General features: G+C 44.6%; 1 protein-coding gene across 4 annotated transcripts in view; it reads right to left on the reverse strand.

Annotated features, from left to right (window-relative positions):
- Positions 1-382: 382 nt before the first annotated feature.
- Rbm28 (RNA binding motif protein 28) overlaps positions 383-23,058 on the reverse strand; it is a 38,976-nt gene continuing 16,300 nt past the window's right edge. For 3 of the 4 annotated variants that reach the window (XM_039107509.2, XM_006236190.5, NM_001415878.1), the window contains 10 exons: positions 18,843-18,952; positions 14,463-14,536; positions 13,570-13,705; positions 12,595-12,659; positions 10,580-10,738; positions 7,628-7,777; positions 7,264-7,338; positions 4,258-4,511; positions 3,604-3,706; positions 383-1,239 (listed from right to left, as the gene is read on the reverse strand). In XM_039107509.2, the coding sequence (XP_038963437.1) occupies positions 1,105-1,239; positions 3,604-3,706; positions 4,258-4,511; positions 7,264-7,338; positions 7,628-7,777; positions 10,580-10,738; positions 12,595-12,659; positions 13,570-13,705; positions 14,463-14,536; positions 18,843-18,952 (1,261 nt within the window). In that variant the 3' untranslated portion in view covers positions 383-1,104. The remainder of the gene's footprint in view (positions 1,240-3,603; positions 3,707-4,257; positions 4,512-7,263; positions 7,339-7,627; positions 7,778-10,579; positions 10,739-12,594; positions 12,660-13,569; positions 13,706-14,462; positions 14,537-18,842; positions 18,953-23,058) is intronic. The other variant, NM_001107850.2, reaches the window with a different exon arrangement.

Raw genomic sequence — 23,058 nt, forward strand, 5'->3', positions numbered from 1 at the left:
GAGGAAACAAACAGGATCTGAGAATCCAGTCAGGAGTCAGAAGTGGGGAGGTATGAGGAGCCCTACTTCAGATACTGAAGAAACAGCAGAAGTGCTGATGGCTCAGTGGAGATCTGAGGAACAAGATCCTAAGGAGACGGGGCAGGCACAAGGCTCTGAGGGGGCAGAAATCAACGTACTCCACATTGTGTATCAGAGTTATACAGCACGGGGCTTTGCTTATCTCCCGTGATCTTCTTTCCCAAGGGCCTACTCTCCATAGTGTCAGAATCCGTGTGGACCCTGACTCTAAGTCACCCTCCATGGCCAGCTTTCTGTAGACAAGACAAAGTACAGGTAGAAAGAATGTTTAAAAGTATGTAGTGCAGGGAAGAGCCGGGAGTCCATGTGGTTAAACTGTTTATTTTGCAGGACCAGGTAAGACTTCAGGCCCATAGGTCAGAGCCTCGTGCCCACTGCCTTCCCTCACCAGAGAGCTCAGTCCCTGGGAGAAGGTGCTGAGGGGCACATCTGGGCCATGTGTGGTCAGGCTGGTGCCCAGCCCGCAACCATATCTCCAGTTAGCCCCTCCGCCAGGGACAGACAGTTCTCAGGTGCTGCCTGATGCCAGACGGACGGCCTTCAGTCCTTCCCTGGCATCTCCAGCACTCAAGACTACTTTAGTAAGCATTTTCTCTGCTCCTAGTTGTGCAAACTCTGTAACCGATTAAAAATGTTAAAAAGGTTCTTTTAGAAAAACTCATAAATAATATATTTGTGTATATTAAAAATGAGACACATCCAAAAAGTCACAATTTCTCACTTACAGACTCCATAACAAAATATGCATCTTTAAAATTCAGTACTCTGGGACACTCTTTACAATAGTTTCCATCTGAGAAGAGATTAGAAATCAGTTGCAATTACATGTGCAGATTTAGCACTAAGACGGTTAAGTTAGAAACCTTCATGGTGCTTTTCAGGTGTTTCCTTGTGGCTAACAAACACCACACTGGAGAACGGACCAAGAATGTAGACAACCCACAGAGTCCCCAAGAAAGTGGGTATCATCTAGGATCCTTTCCTCAGTGAAAGACATGGCTTTCTTACAGGCTGCAGGCACGATCAGCTGTCAAACCATTTGCTTCTCTTCACAAGGGATGCTCCTTTAGAAGGGCCCAACAACTTCTGCTTATATTGTTCAACCAGTCGGTTGAAGTGGGCTTCTGCCTTACTTTCTTTAGCTTTTTTCTTAGGTGCCTGTGAAAGAAAGGAAACATAAGATTTGTTTGTTTGGTTGGTTTTCTTTTTTCCTTTTTCTTCCTTCCCCTCCCTTTTGCTTTCTTGCCTTCTCACCTGCCTTCTTCCTTCTTTTCTGCATGCCTGAAACTATGTATCTGAGGGTGTGTTTGAACTCCTGACTCATCTCTCTCCTTCCAAGGGCTACCCACTTAATTTCAAGCCCTATCAAGGGTATCCAAAACATGCGTAGGTACAAAGATCGTGTGCACTAGGAAGACGATTTCCTGGGAGAAGCTAGTTTGGACACCCTTGTTTGCTCCTGCCCACACAAGAAGTCCATTAATGAAATTTTGAGACTAGATTTCTACAATATAGTATGATATAGCCAGAAACTTCCCAGAGACAGATTTGAGTAGAACAGGATGCTAATGACTCTTTTATTCTTAAAGGGGAGGGAGATAAAAGCTTGTCCTCAAATGCTCAAGGAGGCTGGAGAGGTTGCTCAGATGCTAAGAGAACTGCCTGCTCTTCCAGAGGACCCTGGTCCTGTTCCCAGAACCCGCACTGTGTTACACAAGCATCTGTGACTCCAAACCTAGTGGACTCGGCACCCTCTTCTTGTTTCTAGGGGCACTAGGCATGTTTGCAGTTTATAGACATACCACAAACTACGTGTGTGTGTGTGTGTGTGTGTGTGTGTGTGTGTGTGTGTGTGTGTGTGTGTATCCATCATATATATGTGTGTGTGAGAAAGAGAGAGAGAGAGAGAGAGAGAGAGAGAGAGAGAGAGAGAGCGCACACAGGATCAACAGAACTATTATTTTCTACTATAAAGAACTAGAGCTTCTTAGGAAACTGGCTATCGCCAAAAACTGAAAAGAAACATGTGAGATGCACCTAGAACATCCTGTACAAGAAAGCAACACTACCAAAGACAGACAAGATCTCTTCAGAAGGGTTCAGGAGCTGATTCAAGATTCTTCTGTTGGCTTAGACAGAACAAGAATAATGGCTGCATTTGATTGACTGCATTTGGTTGAAACATAGAGCATTATATGAAAATTTGGGATTTTATAATACATACATACATATATGTATCAATTAGTTCCCGTGTGTGTGTGTGTGTGTGTGTGTGTGTGTGTGTGTGTATCTGTCTCATAGGCCACCAGAGCAGGTTGGTATGGCAATAGATCACTACTCTGGAAACTTAGCACAGCAAGGAGAAGAAAAAAAAAAACCAAAACATCTAAGCTTGCTTTTCTTATACGTCAAGATTCTTCTTTCTAGATTTCTTAGAACACCATTCTTAGGTGCAAAAGGGGTGACTGTATTGGAAAAATCACCATTCTGTAACTCATAATGAAATAACAAGTCTGTAAAACAGTCCATTGTTGTTATAAATCAAAGGTAAGCAGCTAGGGACATAACTCAGCAGCTGAGCACTTCTGGCCTTGGGTTCCATCCCTAGCACAGCACAGCACAGCACAGCACAGCACAGCACAACACAACACAACAAAACAAAACAAACAAACAAACAAACAAACAAAGCTGAAAAGGCGGTAGGGGTTCTAAGGTTTCTAGGTGGAACAGTGAAGCAGACAACCTGACACCTACTGACTGGTCTTGGCATTACTAACAGTCAACAACCAAACTGCAGCACTGGACAAGGTGCAAGGAAGCACATCTGTGAAGTGATGTGATCCAAGAAAACTGATCTGATTACAGCTCTAGGCCTAACCACCAGCTGACAGGCACACGGTCACAGAGACACATTACCATCAGGAAGTGAACTCAACATAAAATACATCCTCAAGGACAAACGACCTGATCCTCCAACAAATTAACAGTGTGGGGAAATGTAGTGAGAAAGAATAAACCTACAGAATGGAGGGAGGGAGGAATATTGCAAATGTAATGTGTGGGCTCTGTTAGCATCCTAACCGCTCCTAACCACAAATAAAAAACATTTTTGAGGCAATTAGAAAAAATTTAATGGCTACATTTTAGAGGGTATAAAGAGCTTCTGATTACTCTCAGTAGATATGATAATGATAGAGTGTGTGTGTGTGTGTGTGTGTGTGTGTGTGTGTGTGTGTGTGTGTGTAGACTTGGCCGTTCAGATATAGTCTGAAGACTTTCTGAGCAATGTGTCTCTTGAGACATATTACATGTAAAGTGGGATTTACTTTCATACACTCTTCTGGGGGGAAGCAGGCACAGGAAACACAAGCTAAGGGCCTACTTTCCTCCCCACTTTTACACTATGCCTCCCTCATCCTCTAGGAGCTGCCGCCTTACTACCCACTCAGCTATCCACAAAGTCTACTCTGCTCAGCCCAACAGAGCAGCAGCAGCACAAACCACTCGGCCCACCGACCTCACCTGCAGGGAAGAAGCTGACTGCTGCTTCTTTTGCTTCCGCTGGCCCATCTGGGGCTTTGGCTTCTTAGAAGGAAGGGACTTCACTTTGCCTCTGTCCCGCAGCCTGAAATAAGATAGCCAAGTAAATGTCACACAGAATCCTGAAAGAGCTTAGGAGACAAATTTCTTTTCTACATAGCTGTTTCTAAGCCTAAAAGCAGTCACTCTTAAATAGAGCCCACAGCAGCATATCCTAAGTCGTAATAGTTACATATTCCTTTGTTTGTTTCTCTGGGTTTATGCATTGTTGCCCGTGACTGCAATGGAAATCACAGAAACCTTCATTTACTTACCAAGATTTTTTTTAAAGATCATTTGTTCATAGCACTAATCTACTGTCCCAAAGAGAAACAAACGGGTGAGCCTCGGCTGACACACAGGCCAGGAAAAGCTTAGGAAAGAAGAATGGCTTAGCAGTCTGCCCTAGTGGCTCCTCTGAGTTCCCTCTGCCATGGTATGAGTCATGTCTCTGTGGGGGTTGAGCCGTTCCTGATAACTCCCATGGGAAGGGGAGCACAAGTCCCCCTTTTGTCCAAGCAAATGCTACAAAGACAAGCCACCTACACCACCCATGCACTGGGAAGCACCCTCTTCCGAGGCTCTCCTGCTCCTCACCTCACTTTGGGGCCTCGGTGTGAAGGGAGCGCCAGGACCTTTCTTCTCCTTGTCCCGTCGGGGAGCTCCACCTGCTCCACCTCGGCCTTGGTCTGGAACCCTGTCCACGAGGTGCAGCGGCCCTTCCCCTGCTCTCCAGGCGCCTTACTCTGATCCCGCGTGCCGCCCTGAGCTGCTTTCTGTTGCTTGTCTTTTCCTTGTTCTTTCTGTTCCTTTTGGGGCTTACTGGTCACAGGCTTAGATCCCATTTTTTGCTACATAAAACAAGAAATGCCCACCTGATTTCCAGATGCGGTTTACCTGCTGGCATATTCAGCAGAGGAGGCTCCTGGCATGAGCTGGTCAAAGAGGAACTCGGCCCCACACAGCTCACAGAAAAGTAAATGCAAGCAGTTTACAAGCTGCCCAGTAATGGACAGCTACTAGGCAGGGGACAAGGCAGCAAACAGGAACAGGCAGCAAGCATTAACCCAGTATTCAAAAGCCGGTGACAATCGTCCATGATGAAACATGGGCCAGGCATGACAACACACACCTAGAATCTAGGCACTTGGAAGGAGGGAATGGGTCAGGAGTTTGAGGCTAGCCTAAGCTATATGAGCCCCTGTTTCAAGACACACACACACACCCAAGTTTAGCACACAAAGAAGGTGAACACAAGCAGAAGAAACAAAACAACTGAAAACTACTTAATGTAATACAGCTAGAAAAATTTTAAGACCAGTGACAGATATTAAGGCACAGGCCTAAGGGCTGAGAGAAAACCAATAAAATAAACATCCCAAACTCCAAACTAGATTTATCAGTCACATTGCAGTAAATCATGAAGCCAAGAAGAAGGTAACTTGGAGGTAGTTGAAGTTCCAGAAGATGAAATTACCCTTCACAAAAGTGAAAGAGACTTTCTCAGTAAGAAAGAGGGGGGAGGGAAGGCTGGGGAGATTGCTCAGTGGTTAAGAGCACTGGCTGCTCTTCCAGAGGTCCTGAGTTCACTTCCCAGCACCCACATGGTGGCTCACAACCATCTGCAATGGGATCTGATGCCCTCTTCTGGTGTGCCTGAAGACAGCGACAGTGTATTCACATACATAAATAATTTTTAAAAAAGGAATGAATGAATGAATGAATGAACGAACAAGCAAACGAATGAACTGTGGCCAGGAAATGGACTTTTCAAGAAATGCTAAACAAATTCCTCCAGAGGAAGGAAACGGCAGATTGAAAACCTAGGTCAACATGAAGAAGGGGAAAGCGTCAGAGAGGGGGCAGTGAAGTAAGGAAGTCAAGAGGAGATCCTAGCACTGAAGCAGGGTGAGAGTGGAAATGGCCTCCACAGGCTCATGTGTCTGAATGCTTGGTCCCCGTTGGCCACGCAGTTTGGGGAGGTTTAAGAGGAAATACATCATGAGGGCAGGCCTTGGGAGCTCACGGCCCTGCCCTGACTCCAGCTGGCTCTCTGCTCTGGGCTTGCAGTCTGAGGATGTGATCTCAGCCTCCCCCTCTGTTCATACCTGCTGCTTGCTGCTACCTCTCCCTGCCAGGATGGGCTCTTACCCCTTTGGAAGCATGAGGCTAAACAAACTCTTGCTTTTGCTCATGGTGTTTTATCTCAGCAATGGAACTGTAACTAATACAAGACACACACATAAATAAAACAAAATAAAAACAAAAACAACCAGGTTGATGAAGCCTGTGTAAGAAGGGCTTATCTGACAGTGGGAAGGAGGAGGAAGGATCACCTTGACAAGTGTAGTAGGTATATAAACACAGGGAACAAAGACTTCTAAGACAGTACAGGCAGCTTCAGAAACACCCGGAAGGTGTTTGTAAAGGCAATTTGGTAAGTCCAAGAGTAAGAGCCCAGGTTCTCCCACAAAGGTCACAGTTTTAGCCACTGTTACCATTCATCTGATTGCCATGCTTTTCACATACACTGAACACTATGTTTGCTACACATGCAAATGGTAGCCGAGTATTGATGCATGCTATAATTACAGATCTCAAGATAATCTAGCCCAGCATGTCCCAAGGGAAGATGGGTAAAAAGAGTAGTGACTACAGCTGAGCAATGGTGTATCAACTTATTTAAGCCTCCTTAGATGAGGGATGCAGATGTTATTAACCTATTTTACAAGCTACAGTTTACAGAAGTAACTTGCCAGGGAACATGGAGCCAAGAAAGGAAAGCTTACAGCTCCTGATTTTCCTTCTTCCCACACAAATTGAAAATGGTCTAAAACCAGCAGTTCTGCTGAGACCGGAGGATTCTGAGTTCAAGGCAAGCTTGGACAACAAAGGGAAATCCTGTCGATGATGATGATGATGATGATGATGGTGGTGGTGGTGGTGGTGGTGATGATGATGATGATGATGGAGGAGGAGGATTCTGGAACTTAAGCCTCAGCCACTTGTTTTGACATGGCCCTGACATGGCCCCCACACACTGTACAGAGATTCATGGTGGATCACACCAGTTTGCTTTTCTTCCCTTTCCACTCAGGAGAGGGACAGCAAAGAAAAAACCACCAGGGAGAGTGTTAGGAAACAGAGTAAACTCCTACTTGGCAGAAGCATAAAATGGAAAAGAGAAAAGTTTAATTAAGCCCCTGAAAAAATGGCTGGGCCTGATGGCACACACCTTTACTCCCAGTAGTTAGGCAGAGAGATCTCTGTGAGTTCTGGGTTCATCAGACAGGAGCCAGGAAGGTGGCTCAGCAACCAAAGGCACTCGCCACCCGCCTAACGGCCTAAGTTCTGCCCCAGCACACACATGCTAGAAGAGAAAACCAAGTTCCCCAAGCTGTCTTCTTCTGACCTCTAGAATCCATGGCACAGACACAGACAGACAGACAGACAGACAGACAGACAGACAGACAGACAGACAGACAGACACACACACACACACATGCTTGACAAAACCAAACCCAATTTAGGTTCACAGAGACAAATAGACAGACACACAGACATACACACAGGACAAAACCAAACCCAATTTAGGTTCACTACCAGGCTGCGCTGGATTCTCAGCTCCTTTACTTTAAGTTTCCTTCGATCTTCTAAAGAGAACTCCACTATTGGTCTCTGTGAGAGGAAGACAATATCATTCATAAGACTTTACAATCTGGGGGTGCAGTGGGCCTAATGCTCCCCCACCCGCCTCTCCTTTTGTCATCCTTGAGGCTGCTTCTCCCACCTTCTTTACAGGCTGGTTCTGCAGGTTGTGCCCAGTCACGATCTTTAGGAGAACCTCAACCAGATTCACCATCTCTTGTCCCCACCTTGCCCTGCCCACCTGGTACTCTTTCCCACCACCTGCCAGGGACACACGGCAGCTACTCTCAGCAAACGGGTCTCTCTGGGGCAGACTCACCTTCTGGGGCCCAAAGGTCTCCGGGTTGTTGTTGAAGTGGCGGAGGGCTCGGAGGGCATGCTCATGCTTTTGGAACTCCACAAAGGCATAGCCCAGGGACTGACCCTTCATTTTTCCATGAACTGCCTTTAGGTCTCGCATCACTCTACACTGTGAGTAGAAAAAGAAAAGAAAAATAAAACAGTAGTTATGAATAAGAAATAAAAACTTCCAGAGAAAAATGTATTTTTTTAAATCTTATGTATATGTGTATGGCCATGTGTGCGCATGTGCACTCGAATGCAGCGCTCACGGAGTCCACAAGAGGCAACAGATCCCTGGAGCTGGGAACCAAAATCAGGTCTCTGCAAGAGCATTATGTGCTCATACCCACTAAGCCATCTCTTCAACGCCCTGAGGGAAGTTTGTAATACTTAGCTGTTCATAATGCATGTAACGAAGAGCTACAGGATTCTTCAGCTTCTCAGCAACTTATTGCTGAGAATGGAGAACTGTTCAAAGACTCGATCCCTGAAGACAGCCCCCAGGAAGAAAATTAATGGAGACCTGATGGTTTTAGATTAAAAAAACAAATCCTGACATGGGATGAGCCCCGGAATACGGCAAGCTTCAGCTGTGTTGGGTTAGCAGCAGAAACTCTTTGGTGCATATTTTCCTCTAAATGTCAGGATACAGTAAATATCCTAGGGTCACGAGGAGCACAGACGGTAATCTGAGAAAATGCACGGCTTATACAGTATCACTGCCTACAGCTGCTCTTCTTCTGTAGAGGAGGAGGCAAAGTACAACAGACACAGACATATTACTACTCCGTGCACAGGTCCTAGTCTGTCCACTGCAGAGGGACGGAGAGAACGAATTCCTGACTTCAATATACTCACTTCAAACATCATTCAAAACACATCACTGAGATGCAGAACTTATACAAATAAAGGAACAGAAAATATGATGCTTTTGTCATGATTCCTGGGGAGACGGGAACAAACATCTACTTATCCAAGACAGGGAACCAAAGACAGACCAAGGTAAGGACAACACCAAAGTCCAGCTGGTGAGCCAGACACTTTACTGGAGGTTACTTACAGAAGCAGAATGACTCAAATGACTCAAAGACAGCTACGTCATCAATAGCCCACCCTAGCAGGGCTGACAGCTCACAAGCTGGGCACCTGTGTGTAGCACACTGCACAGCCTGAAGGCAGCTCGACAGGTTAGTGTCTTTTTTAGGTAGCTCAACGGCCTGGGCCTCCTCCAGGCAACTTATCAGGTCTCTGCCTCTGCCCGATAGCCTGGCTGCTCTGAGCCTCTTCTAGGCCTCAGCCTGTCTAACCTCTCAGTAGCCCTTACTGTTTATACACGCTTGAGGAGTGAGAGGTGTAGAGTGTGTGGTCAGTCTCAGGAAGGTCCTGAGCCTTTAAGGAGTGTTTCTTTTCTAAGCTCACCAACCCACCTTCCCTCCAGGACGCAGGCTTTATCTTAGAGGAAATGGTTACAGCCTGTACATGCACAATATACAGAAGTGCACTAAACTGCATGAGCTCAAAACGGGCACACACAAATACTGTGGGTACTCACAACTAACTGTGGTGTCAGACACGTTCTCACACATTACTGTCCTCTCATGCTACTTGCTCAATACCAAGGAATATGTTAAAGTGGCCTCTGGGTACTAGGCATACAGTTTATAAAATAAAACCAAATAAAGCACACCTAGAAGATTGGCAATGGCACTTTTAAGTCTAAAGATCACAGATTACTCTATGCCAAGCATCCCCAGGATTGGGAAAACCGAGATACTATGTTTCCTCAAAGAGCTCAGTCTATCTGAGGAAACAACCAAGAGTCTCAGGCCAGTATAATGGTACAGCCTTCAAAAGAGACAGAGCTGAGCGAACTCAGTTCTGTAACTCAATGGAGACGCAGTCAACGTGAAGGCTGTGCTGCTCAGGACGGAGTACTGAAGCCTCACATAGTTAACGCTACCTTAGGGGTTAGGGAAAGGGCACAGTGGGCACAGTGCTTGGCATGTACAGGGAGCGGCACTATTTGGAGGTTTGGCCTTGTTGGAGTGGTGTGTCACTGTGGGCGTGGGCTTTAATACCCTTGTCCTAGCTGCCTGGAGGCCAGTGTTCTGCTAGCAGCCTTCAGATGTAGAACTCCATGCCTGCCTGGGTGCTGCCATGTTACCACCTTGATGATAATGGACTGAACTTCTGAAACTGGAAGCCAGCCCCAATTAAATGTCACATAAGAGTTGCCTTGGTCACGGTGTCTGTCCACAGCAATAAAACCTTAACTAAGACATCACGTAAGCATGAGAACCTGAGTTCAGATTCCCAGAACCAATGTAAAAGCCAGGCATGATGGTGAGTGTCTGTCATCTCAGCAGTGCTATGGTGGGAGAGGGAGCTTCTGTGGAAACAGAGGCGCTGAGAACAGTAGGCGCGGGAGTGCAGTGAACAAGAGAGCCTGTATCAGACGAGTTGGAAGGTGAGGACTGACCGAGAACAACTGAGGTGTCCTGACATCCCCATGTGAGCCCTGCATGTGCTCTGTGAACTTTCTCTCTCCTCTCCCCCGCTTCTCCTCTTCCCTTTTCTCCTTTCTCTTCCCCTCCTCCTCTCCCTCCCCTTCCCTTTCTCTCTTTCAAATACGTGTATACATAGGCATGCAAACACACACACCTCTTTTAGGAACCAAAACACATAAATTGTATTCTCTGCAACAAAATCCACATATTATTTATGTAATGCTGACCACACAGCAGCGATTGAATAAATGCTTGCTAAATTAATTCATGAGAGATTTCCTCACATTTTGCTGTAATTTAGTCAGACATGAAACACAGTTCCCAAAAGAAAACTGCCAAACTCAACTTTACATGTCCAGAAGAAAACCTGTTGACACGCTGGCAACACAGCCTGAAACGAAGCCCTTGACTGCGAGCCTCACCTCCTTAATGCGAACCCCCTTCTCTCCTCCAGTGGCCTGCAGCAGCAGCTTCCTTAGCTGTTTATCATCCACTGACTTCGGGAGGTTGTGCAGGCAAAGCCTGGTCTGGGAGACAAAGATATTCTGGTTCTTGAGTTTCTGATGTTTCAGTAGCTCAAACTGCGAGAGGAGAAAAGACAAGCTCTGAACATACAGTACATCTGTCGGGCAGGCTCTGACCTGTCTAAAAGAAGGGGGTCATAACCCCATCTCATGCCACACCCATCGGAGAGAAAAGCAGGCTCAGGGAGGCAGGATGATCATGAACTCCAAAGTCAGATCTGAACCAAAAGTCGCCCAACTGGAGAAGTCAAATGACATTTTAAGATTCAATTTTTCATTTATAAAAATGGAACTTCAGATCAATATTTAACTCTCAGCACTGACATGGGGCCAAATGAGATTTAAAAAAAAAAAAAATAGAAAAAAAACCAAAAAACCCACATAGCTCAAAATGTGCCCCAGCACAAATTTGTTTTTTGTTTTGTTTTGTTTTTTCAAGACAGGGTTTGTCTTTATAACCCCTGCTGCCTGGAACTCCCTCTGTGGACCAGGCTGGACTCCTGCTCAGAGATCCACCTGCCTCTGTCTCACAGTGCTGGGACTAAAGGTGTGCATCACCACTGCCCTGCTTAGCACAAATATTCTTATACGTAATACTGAAGTTAGCATTTACACTCAGTCCTCACTCACCCAACTGGAAACGTCTGGTACTTCCTTCCTACAGCTAACTTATTATTTTTTTAATATTTATTTATTCTACTTATGAGTACACTGCAGCTGTCTTCATGCACACCAGAAGAGGGCATTGGATCCCATCACAGATGGTTGTGAGCCTTCATGTGGTTGCTGGGAATTGAACCCAGGACCTCTGGAAGAGCTGTCAGTGCTCTAACTGCTGAGCCATCTCTCCAGCCCAAGTTAACTTATTTTTTTATAACACTCATAAACAATCCAGTAAGCTAGCGAAAGTAACTCTAAAACTCAGTGTATCTTATTGCACTGCTTCTCCAATACCATGATATCCAGATATTCACTACTAAAAAAACAAAACACAACAACAACAACAAAAACCAAATTAAAAATGCTACTATAAAAAACAAAGCTATGCTGGAAAGACACAGTGGCTCCTCTGATCACTACACTACCTTTACTGCTCACTGAGCACTAAGGTTCCACAGCTGCACTGTGTCTTTACAGTTCTAGGCTGGCTTTTCATCCTTTAATTACTTTATTTTATTATCAGGCGTGTGTCTGTGTGAACCACACTATGCATGTGGTACTTTAGGGAGGGCAGATTCTCTGAGCCACTGTGGGTTCTAGGGATCAATTCAGGTCAACCAGGCTTGTTCAGTAAGCTCTTTTACCTACTGAACCACGCCACTGGCTCTAGGCTGCCCTTTTAAAGGTAAACTACATAAGCTAGAGATCCAGCCCAGCTGCTAACGTGTCTGCCTAGCACACACGTTCAATCCTCAGCACCATGTACACTGGGCATGATGCAATGGGCCTGTAATCCCAGTACTCAGAAGGTGGATGGAGGAGGATGAGAACTTCACAAATAGTAGACTACACTGAGGTCAGCCTGAGCTACATGAGACTATCTCGAAACAACAACAAAAGTAAGCTATGTGTCCAAAAGTAACAGCTACTCCATACACTACTAGGCAGCCAAGGTGTCAATGAATGGTAGAAAGCCTATAGATGAAGTCGATCTATAGTAATTGTATAATTTATAGATACCATCCCTCCCAAAAGGTATCTTAGCTACTCTTTCCAAAACCCACATCTCCTCTCGTGCCTAAGCCTGCCTACACAGCTTCTGTTCCCATGTTCTCCATTCACCTGTGTGCTTCTTTCTGACAAGGTAAAGGGTGGTCCTCACACGTGGCTCTTCAGGAGCAATGTAGCCCAACAATTGTTTCTGATTCTCTTACATAACCATGAGAGCCGTAACTGATGTCTCACCCACTCACCCGCTCGCGTTTGGCCATGTCTGCGGCACTCACACCCTCAGCAGCCTTCGTCCCAGCGCGGATCACTGCAGAAAGAGTGAAAAAGGCCAAGATGTCACCAAGGGAATGTTCACTGAGCAACAGGAAGAATGTGATTTGAATGATGCAAACCCTTTGTACTGGACCCTGAGGACTGTGTTGGCCAGTTGGTTAGGTCCAAAAATAGCTACAGGGCTAAGTTCTAGACTTAGACTTGCTCTAAAGACAAATTGAACATTTTGTAATCTTGTTTCTCTCTGCCTCCAAACAGCATCACATTCAGGCTGCAAGTCAGACAGGAAGGCGGGGAAGACGATCGAATGCAGCTATAACGTAAAATGCTCCACCAACAACCTGCCCTGACACTGAGCTGCTCCTCACCCACTCGGGTGAGAATCACGCAGCCATTAATTAGATGAGCCAGACTAGAGGACAGAATTACGGTTTCAGAGGCTGTGGATCCAAGAGCTGACAGCCTAACTTTATTAGCTGGGACTATGCATCTACACAGGAGTAGGCTGATGAATACTTAAAAGCTAATTTCTCATTCTTCTCTGACATTATGAGAAAGATGCTAGGTAAACATTTAAAAACCTATCAATAATACAAAAAAGTCATTTCAATTGTATTTTTCAACCTCTTAAAAACAAACAAAAGCCTCATTAGAAACAAAGACAAAAGCAGGTAATTTGAGTTTTCCTCCCTTGTGCTTCCAATCCTGCTATGGAAACAATCTGAGGCAACCAGACAGCAGAGAACAGAACTGATTAGTCTGCAAAATGGGTGACGGTTCCTAACGAAGCCACACCAACTGAAGTGGAAAACAATAAAACACTGTTAAGGAGGAAATTTGGGGTTTGTATTTGAAATACATCTCGAAATATAATTGCTGGTTCGCCCTCAGGCCATGGGGCCGGCTACTCAGATGCCCGGTTGCTATCTTCGTGCACTACTCACAGCCTTCTCGGGCCAGATAGAGGTTCCGCGTTCCAGTTGGCTTCTTCACCTTCTTTGTCTGAAGCTTTGCTGCCTCATCACGGGTCACAGCCAAGTCGACCTTGAGCTGCCGGCCATCCAGTTTAAGCCCACCACCCTGAAACATAGTACAACCTTCTCTTGAAGCACGGAGCAAGCAGAAAGTAAGCATTAGCATAGACCAAGGAAGAGCAAGAAAGGGAGTCGGCGCACTGTAACTGCCATGGAAGCCAGGCCACAGGCTGCATCTGCCTGGCTGGCTACACATGGACCCTTGAGACTCAAAGTCATTTTTACAACTGTACAAAAGGTCACATCTGTATGTACTTAAGAGAACCAGCAGTAAGGAGTTTACTTTACAGTAGCTCAGTCCCAAAGTAGGCCTACACTGAGGAAAGTGTTCTGTAAGCATGGTTAGCATTCTAAAGCTAGTATAAGAATATTTAAGAGACAAGGACAACATAGGATATAACATCTCAAAAACTGAATGCTTCATTTAAAAAACAGAAAAATTCTCAATATCTACTCTCTCTATCAGACACTCATCCAGTTTCACAAATAGCATTAATACCTTCTTTCAGTCTTTCATGTTATTAGCCTAGAATAGAGGCTGATACACAGATAACAATGAACACTAGAAATATCAAACTTGTTTCCTTACTTAAGAAATATGGGCAACTGCAATCATCTTAAAGTGTGGATTAAGGCCACCCATACAAAGCTCAGTGCCTAGCAAAAAGTGCTCAAGTCTTCACTTTATTAAAAATTAATAACAACAACCACCACCACCACCACTACCACCTAGTGCAAGCATCAGCTCTTGCCTATAGAAGCTACTGTGTCCCAGGCATAGGAGAAGGATATGCTTTCCTTACCTCGGTCTCTGGAGAAGCTGCTGCAAGGCATTTCTGAGCTGCTTCCTGAGTCACGAATTGTGCAAATGCACAACCTGCACAAAGACACAAAATTTAATGAGATACACCCTCATTCCCACAGTAAGCAAAAAGACAGCACTGAAAACATCCACGGCCTGACACAAACAGGAGGGGAGCAGCACCTAAGGAGCAGGTACTATGTTGAGTGCTGAGGGACCCCAGAAAGATACTACAACATACACATCCTTTCTTAGCAGTTGGTCTCAATTTTCTCCTTAATGATACCCACATGAAATGATGAGCTAGAAACATTTCACTCTGAAATTAATTATATTTCATAGTCTTAAGATGCCTGAGGCATCAAGTAATGGTAGCTATGCCTCTTGGGGTAAAAGAGGGCAGCCTCTATTGTATGAACATTGCAGGAAAACAGTCGTGAGCTCAGTTGTTAGCCTATGTTCTAGAATAATTTTTTGATTTTTTAAATAATTTATTTTTATTTTATGCTCATTGGTGTTTTGTTGCATATATGTCTGTGTGAGGATGTCAGATCTTGGAGCTGAGGTGTGGGTGCTGGGAATTGAATCCAGGTCCTCTGGAAGAGCCCTCCGTGCTCCTAATTGCTGAGCCATCTCTCCAGCCCTAGCATCTTTATAAAGCATCTTTCATGGGTTAAATAAATGGCTGAATGATCCAAAAGAATTTCTACTATGGATTAAAAGCAAATTTGCACAAATTCACCACATAGTAAATTTCAAAAAAATATGTTGTATAATATATTTCATAATATATTTACAACTCAAAACTCAAAAAGAGTTCTCTCCTCTAATAACACCACCTCATCTCCCAGAGCTAAGGCCTACATTGAAATGAATGCAGGCACACATGGAGTAGGTTAACCCAAGAGTCACCATCTAGAGAGATCTCTAAGTCCCCAACACAGGCCAAGAGCTCCTACTACTGTGTCCCCAACACCTCCCATCTGCTATTCAAACACTAATCAGGTAGCATCTTCCACAAATAAGAAGTACTTAAGGAATCTGGACCACCTACTACAGCACAAAGCACTAACAGATAGTCAGAAGAAACAAACACAGTTCAACCTCAGAACTACACATTAGTGGAGTCAACCATGCACGAAACAAAAACACTCGGGGAGAAAGTGATCCATATTGAACATTTAGGGACTTCACACTCTAAAAACAATATAACAGCAGCTTGTTTTATGTTTATTAGGGGGTGTGTATTTGACACATTCTAATGAAAGCATCTCTTGACCCCAAGGAGATTGGATTTTTTTCCAGGCCTTGTCATGAAGTTAATAACATGCCTTGAGATCATTTAAGACTACGTACGTGGGTTGGGGATTTAGCTCAGTGGTAGAGCGCTTGCCTAGGAAGCGCAAGGCCCTGGGTTCGGTCCCCAGCTCCAAAAAAAAAAAAAAAGACTACGTACGTAACCATTTACTGTGTACTCAGCTGCTTTAGGCTTAACCATTTACTGTGTACTCAGCTGCTTTAGGCTTAACTGCCATAAAGAGAGCATGCCGTAAACCTAACTGTGCCTTGAATTTCCCAGTAAAGCATAGCTTTACTATTAAGTTATGTACTTTTCCAGGCCCCTCATCCAAAATTGTGTGTGTGTGTGTGTGTGTGTGTGTGTGTGTGTGTGTGTGTGTGTGTGTGTGTGTGCTGAAAACAGTGAGAGGGTGGAAACAATCTTAAACAAATGTAACTGTTGAAAGCACCAGGTAGACACAGGCTGGTAACATCTGTTGCACTTCCGTTGCTATACTGGGTCTGTTGGAAGTAGTAAAGGTACTTATTCCTATCAAAGACTTCCATAAAGGTTCCTCTTGACTTCACCATACCATGCTTTCTGTGCTGTCCAATAAGTATGAGGCAAAGTCCTCTATTAGGGACAGACAGCAGACACAAGACAACTGGAGAATTCAAATCAGGCTAACACTTGGCTAAATTAATCCAAGAGGAAACTGCTTTATTTTTGTTCCTTAATCCATGCATATATGTAATCTAGAGATTAAAGTGTATGGGAAGATGTGCATAGGTTATATACAAACACTATGCCATTTTATATGAAGAACTTGAGTACTTGTAAATTTTGGTATTTGCCATGGTCTTGGAACAAGTTCCCCAATGGGTACTGAAGGACAAGTGTACTGAAATAGAGGATGCAGAGGTAAAGATTTCTTTTTTTTTTTTTTTTTGGTTCTTTTTTTTTTTTTTTCCCGGAGCTGGGGACCGAACCCAGGGCCTTGCGCTTCCTAGGCAAGCGCTCTACCACTGAGCTAAATCCCCAACCCCAGAGGTAAAGATTTCTAATAGGCAGATTGCATAGTCATCTCATATCAAGAAAAGCAGGCCAGGTATGGTGGACACCTTTAATCCCAGCAATCAGGAAGTAAAGGCAAGCAGATTTCTGTGAGTTTCAGGCCAGCCTGGTCTACACAGTAAGACCCTGTCTCAAAAAAAAAAAAGAAAAGAAAAAAAAAGAAAAAAAGAAAAAAGAAAACAAAAGAAGAAGAAGAGAGAGAAAGAGAGAGAGACACCAAAGTATAGGAAAGTCACTGTCCCAGCATCAGTGCTGGCTCAGTCTCAGCATCCCCCTAAAGTCGTGGATCACAGGTATCTAGGCAGTAAAATGGCTTGCCAAGAGAACACAGAAAAGGTGTCAGAAAACTTCAGCAAATTGGAGCCAGCAAATGACAATACAGTTAAAAAGTTAAATTATGCTTTTAAGGGCTGGAGAAATGGCTCAGCGGTTAAGAGCTCCTACTGCTCTTCCAGAGGTCCTGAGTTCAATTCCCAGCAACCACATGGTGGCTCACAACCATCTGTAATGAGATCTGGTGTGTCTGAAGACAGCTACAGTGTACTCGTATACATTAAATAAATAAATAAATCTAAAAGAATTATGCTTTTAAAATCATTAACTATTAAGACTAATAGAACAGAAAAGACATCTAGCAATCAATTGCAGGCTATTAATCTAAGAGATAAAAGTAATATAGTGTTGTGCCTACACTCTGGGTATTCTAGTTGCCCATTCCAGAAAAACAAACCAGAAATGTGACTATCAGAGCTGAGGACATTTTATTACTTTAGTCATTTTCTAAGTAAATAAACCTGCATCCACAGTGATTTAATGTCCCTTACCTCCAGGGAGCCATTCAGTACTGCCTTCCACTATTTTAACTGAGTAAAAGTAAAATTGATCAAGTTTTATCCGTTGAAAAATAAGGTTTAGAATGGAAGTTCTTAACCATGGACAAACCCTCAGACATAGCATTTTTCTGAGGAAAGGGCTTATAGCATCACTAGAGAATCAGAATGAATGATGACCTCAATGCTTTTTTTTTTTTTTTTTTTGGTTCTTTTTTTTTGGAGCTGGGGACCGAACCCAGGGCCTTGCGCTTCCTAGGCAAGCGCTCTACCACTGAGCTAAATCCCCAACCCTGACCTCAATGCTTACTACGATGGTTTACCGATCACTGTCAACCTGGCTGGACAATCACCGAGGAGACTGAAGCCACACCCTTGGGTATATTTGTGAGTATGTTTCCAGACGGATTAAGGGGAAAGATCTTCCCTACAGGTGGGTGGCATTTCATCAAAGAAACAGTGTAAGCAGCCCACAGCTCCACCCTTTCTCTACTTCCTGGCCCACCATAACAAGTCAAGTTGTTCTGCATGTCCTCCCCACCAAAACAGACTGAATCCTCTGAAACCAAAGCAAAATAAACCGTGCTTTCTCTATGTCAGGTATTTGGTCACAATAATGGAAACTCTGAGTAATGTGAAGCTTAAACAGAATGGCTGCAGTCCATGAGGTAAAAGACTATAAATAGGTTGATGCTATATATGTGTATCTATTCGCATTCTAATACACAGCAGTGTGCTAAAATGAATGCTTAGCCCTTAAGAGTAACAGATAAATAGCAGGAGGGGCAAATATCCCATGCACCACTCCTACTGCATAGTTTTCTTCTGACTGTTGCCATGCACCAAAGTTTCTGTCAGTTTCTATCTCTAACAAAAGCATCAAAGAAAAAAGTTCCCTATTAATTTTGAGCAATGTGGAATGATTAATACCCATGAGATGCCATCACATTTGAAATGCAAAGGAGAACAACAAATGGAATCCATTATCTTAAAGTAAATAAGAGTCTTAAAGCCTGAGACAAGATTAAGGTTGGCAAAGCCATTAAATTGCTGACTTCCACGTCATGAAAGACAATCTCAGAATGTCCTTGGGCTTTCAATGGAAGCCAAGAAAGAGCCTAGACGGACTGTGTACCACTCAGAATGGCATAATTTATGCCTTTCCTAATGTTGGGCCTGGTCAGCTGAGGGTGAATACCTTTAGAATGCTCTGTGTCTGGATGCAAGACAATCCGGACATACTTAAGATCACCAAATTGCTGGAGGACCTCCCCAAGCGCTTCCTCTTCTGAGTCAAATGAAAGATTTCTGTGGAAAAAAACATGTCACACAAATTTCAGTGACAAAGTAAGACCTTGAGTTTCAATCTGAAGTACATGAATTAGACATCAACTAATGATGTCTGCCTTGTTCACATCCCTTCTCCCTTGTTCAGAAAAGCAACAGCACACAAGAGCGGCCCCTAGTGGCTAATCCTCTATCAGTCTGTCCCTTTGTCCCAGCCTTCCTATATCAGATTCTCTCACCTGAGAATTTAAAACTTATAGACAAAATAAAAAAGACTGAAAGCTGCAGATACATCAACTTCAAAATAGAAGTGCCACAGATTCTGGGACGATGCAGGTAGGCTACAGCGTGACCTGACAGTCACGTCTATAGACATGAAAGCTCTGCTTAGCTCTATCCTTCAAGTATACACTTTACAGAAACACCTCCGGCCTTTATTTATTTATACTTCTAAAGATGGTATCCCAGACAAAAGTCCCACAACCTCCAGTAACAGGAGTCTAAAAATGCCCAAACCTTCACCCCTGCTGGGGATCTGCACCTTGCCAACACTGATTCTGTGAACAAACTAGTATTCATCCAGTCCGCCCTCTTTTCACTCATTGTGGCTGAGTTCTTATTACAATCAGAAGCTTTCACAGCATGCTAGTAAAAAACATGTCTTTCTTTTATTGAACTAGACATATTCCCTACATGTTTATATGAAATCCTTCAAAATAATACAAAAGAAAAACATGGTGAAGTGACTAGGCAAACAGGGGAAGAGAGAAGGGGAGAGAGAGAAAGGGGGGGAGGGAAAGAGAGCATTGAACATCCTTAATCTGGGAATCTAAAGCTTTGTCATGTATTTTTAAAATTTTTAGTATGTATATATGTACATATGCACCATGAAACACATGTGACAATTACAGGACAATGTGTAGGAATCTAGTTCTCTACTTCTGGTCTGTAAATCCTGAAGATCAGGTTGTCAGACTTGGTGTTAAGCCATTTCCTGCTGAGCCATCTCACTCGGCAGCCTGCTGGCGCTGTAGTAAATGAGCGGGACCTATGAAACGCAGGAAGCCCTAACTCCATCCATATATCCTGGAAACAAAAGGTGTCCTGTATTCTGGACATGACTTTCAAAGAGAAGTTAGGGGCTAGCTAGGACCATAGCTCAGTGGGCAGAGGGCTTGCCTAGTGTCTTAGTTTGCTTTTTATTCCTGTGATAAAAACCATGACCAAAAGCAACTCAGGAGGGAGAGGGTTTACTTCACCTTACAGCTTACAGTCTGTCCTGAGAGAAGCCATGACAGAAGCTTGTGGCAGGAACCTGAAGCCAGAAACAAAGCAGAGACCATGGAGGCATGTTTACAGGCTTGCCACCCACGGCTTGCTCGGTTTGCTTTCTCTTTTAGATTTACTTACTCATACTTTATATGTATGACTGCTTTGCCTGCGTGAATGTCTGTGCACCGTGCACATGCAGTGCACAGAGAGGTCCAAAAGGGCATCAGGTCCCCTGGAACTGGAGTTACAGACTGCTGTTGAAGGTACGAGGCCAAAACTCAGATTTTGGCCTACAGAACCCCCCACCCCAACCCCTTCTCCATCCAACAGTGGCTAATTGGTGAGTTTCCCCCAAGCCCCCTACATCCCTACACTTCTGATGAGTACATTCCATTTGGTTCGGTGTGGTCCGCAAAGCTTTCTTTTCACTTTTGGTGACTACTGCTACAGTCTGGAGCACACCCCCTGCCTCCAGGTCCCAGTCCCAGACTCTTCCTCAGGCCCCCTGGGGGCTCTCTCTTGGTGACAGAGTCTGAGTGCTGACCCCTCTGTCCCAGAGATCTCTATTCTTGGCCTTTCAAGAATCAGGAGGATGCCCGGTCTCTCAACCTTGACCTGCTGGCCTCCACTGGCGATAGAAGTTTCCTGCACCAAAAAACACATTAGCAGTGCACGTTAGCACTGGATGTATCCAAGCCCTGTGCTGTGATTCTGACACTGTCTGAACTGTCCTACATGCCACTGTAAGCCTTTGTACCACTTCATGTCTTAGGGGTACTGCCTGCCAGCACCTTGTGCCCACCAGCTGCTGTGCTGCCACGCAGACTGCCCCACCCACACCTCCCTACAGCCTACACTGCCTGAGCCTGCCTCAGCCAGGATGCTATACTCCTCAGGCCCAAGTTACTACAGACCCGGCTAGAGGAGGTCCTCTTCCTCCCCACCCATCTGCAGCCCACCCAGCTACACTCATTCCCATGACAGCCCTGCCAATTCTGCACAACCCAGAACAGGCCAGCCTGGCAGGGAGGGATTATTGCCCTCCGACCCTCCTTAACAATCCCACGTCTTCTCTCCAGTCTCCTTAGGAACTGCATCTTTCTTCGGCCTATGTCTGGGTCACGGTGAGATCCTTTCCTCACCATGAGCTGCATGCTAAGTCATGACAGCTCTCCTGGGTTCTTTTGGGCCTCTGCAACGTCCCTCCTGCAGCTTCCTTAGGTCCATGTCTGGGCTACTGTGACCCCCACTCCCCACACTCCCCCTCTAGAGCCACTGTGAACTTGTTCCAGCTGCAATGTTCTAACAGCCCCTCCCTCCCCCATACTGTTGTCTCTTCAAAAAGCCCCCTCCTTTCAGCCTGATGTAGCCCCCACTCCAGTCCTAAAACCAATTCTCCACCCACCCACCATGAAGACGTCAGCTCCCCCTCTGCGGCTCCGTATTATACTGTTACAACGGCCTCCACTTCCTCCCCCGACTCCCTCCCTAAAGCCAAATCCTCCTGAACTACAATACAATTTATGCTCATCTTAGCAGACCCTGCCTGCCAAGGCCCTCACCAGGGCCCAACTTACTAACCCTTTCCTGCCCTGACACTGACTTCAGCTCTCAAGCGTGATATTCTCTAATGATGAAAAGTTTATTACATTTATGGTTTACAGAAATAGGTTTTCTTTAGCCTCGTGCATATGTGTTTTCAAATTAAGCCTAAAATCAGGTATACTTAATATAAGGTCCTCAAACTTCTCAGAGATCTGATGAATATGGCATTTAAAGTATCCAATAAAAACTTCCCACAATAGACACCCCCTCCTAATAAGAAAACTTTAAGATCTCCAAAGAAGACAGAGGGAAACCACAGCTCTGACTCCACCTGTGGTAACAGTAACCACTGGGAAAAATGGCCCCACACTTCACCTGCAGCCAGGAATTTACACAAACTGGGGATACTTTGGACTGACTTTGCCTCACCAAAATAAGGTCAATGTTCTCGAGTCCTTCCTCTACAGGAAAAATTCCTCAGACCTTAGTCTGACAGCCAAAGGCCTGCTGCCCTGGGCAACCATTAAATGCAGTTCTTTTCAGACGACTGAAGACCAACTGCTTCTGCAATGATCCCACGTCAGTCTCAAACAACTAAGAAGTCTTTATCATTTTAATTGATATAAAAACAAATTGTACTTCCTACTCAAATTTATCCCTCTCAGATCTCTGATGACATTTAACCACAGCAAACACCCAGCAGCCTGGTTAGTCCATTTCATATGTAGAGTTCGCCTTGCTGACAGGATTCATAACTAACAAATATTTGAATTTCTAAAGGTTATAAAAAACAAAGAAGTTATGTAGGTTGAGAAAAAAAAGTAAGGGGGCTGGAGAGATGGCTCATCTAGAGGTCCTGAGTTCAAATCCCAGCAACACATGATGGCTGACAACCATCTGTAATGGGACCTGAAGTCCTCTTCTGGTGTGTCTGAAGACAGTGACTGTGTACTAACATACATAAAATAAATAAATCTTTTTTAAAAAGAAAAGAAAAAAAAGTGATACAAGGTATACAGTCTAAGAAAGTAATCTAATGCATGCAGAGATCTGAAGTGATGACGGTCCAAGGAAATGTGTTAAGGTCTAAAGATGCAAAGGCTTAAGTAAGTCCTAAAGGTCTGAGAAAGGACTAACTTCAGGTACATAAGAAGCTGTTTTAGACTTCTTTCCTCCTCTGTGCTACTGCTGGTCCCACTCCCCCCTCCCTCACCTATAGTCTGAATACACAGCAGCCCTCCACAGCCCTCCTCCCTTAGCTTGCTCCTTTCTAGGTTGGTTTCTCCTCATTTGATCACGCCCTATTCCCT

This window comes from Rattus norvegicus, chromosome 4 (genome assembly GCF_036323735.1).
Source record: "Rattus norvegicus strain BN/NHsdMcwi chromosome 4, GRCr8, whole genome shotgun sequence".
In the NCBI taxonomy this organism is placed as follows: Eukaryota; Metazoa; Chordata; class Mammalia; order Rodentia; family Muridae; genus Rattus; species Rattus norvegicus.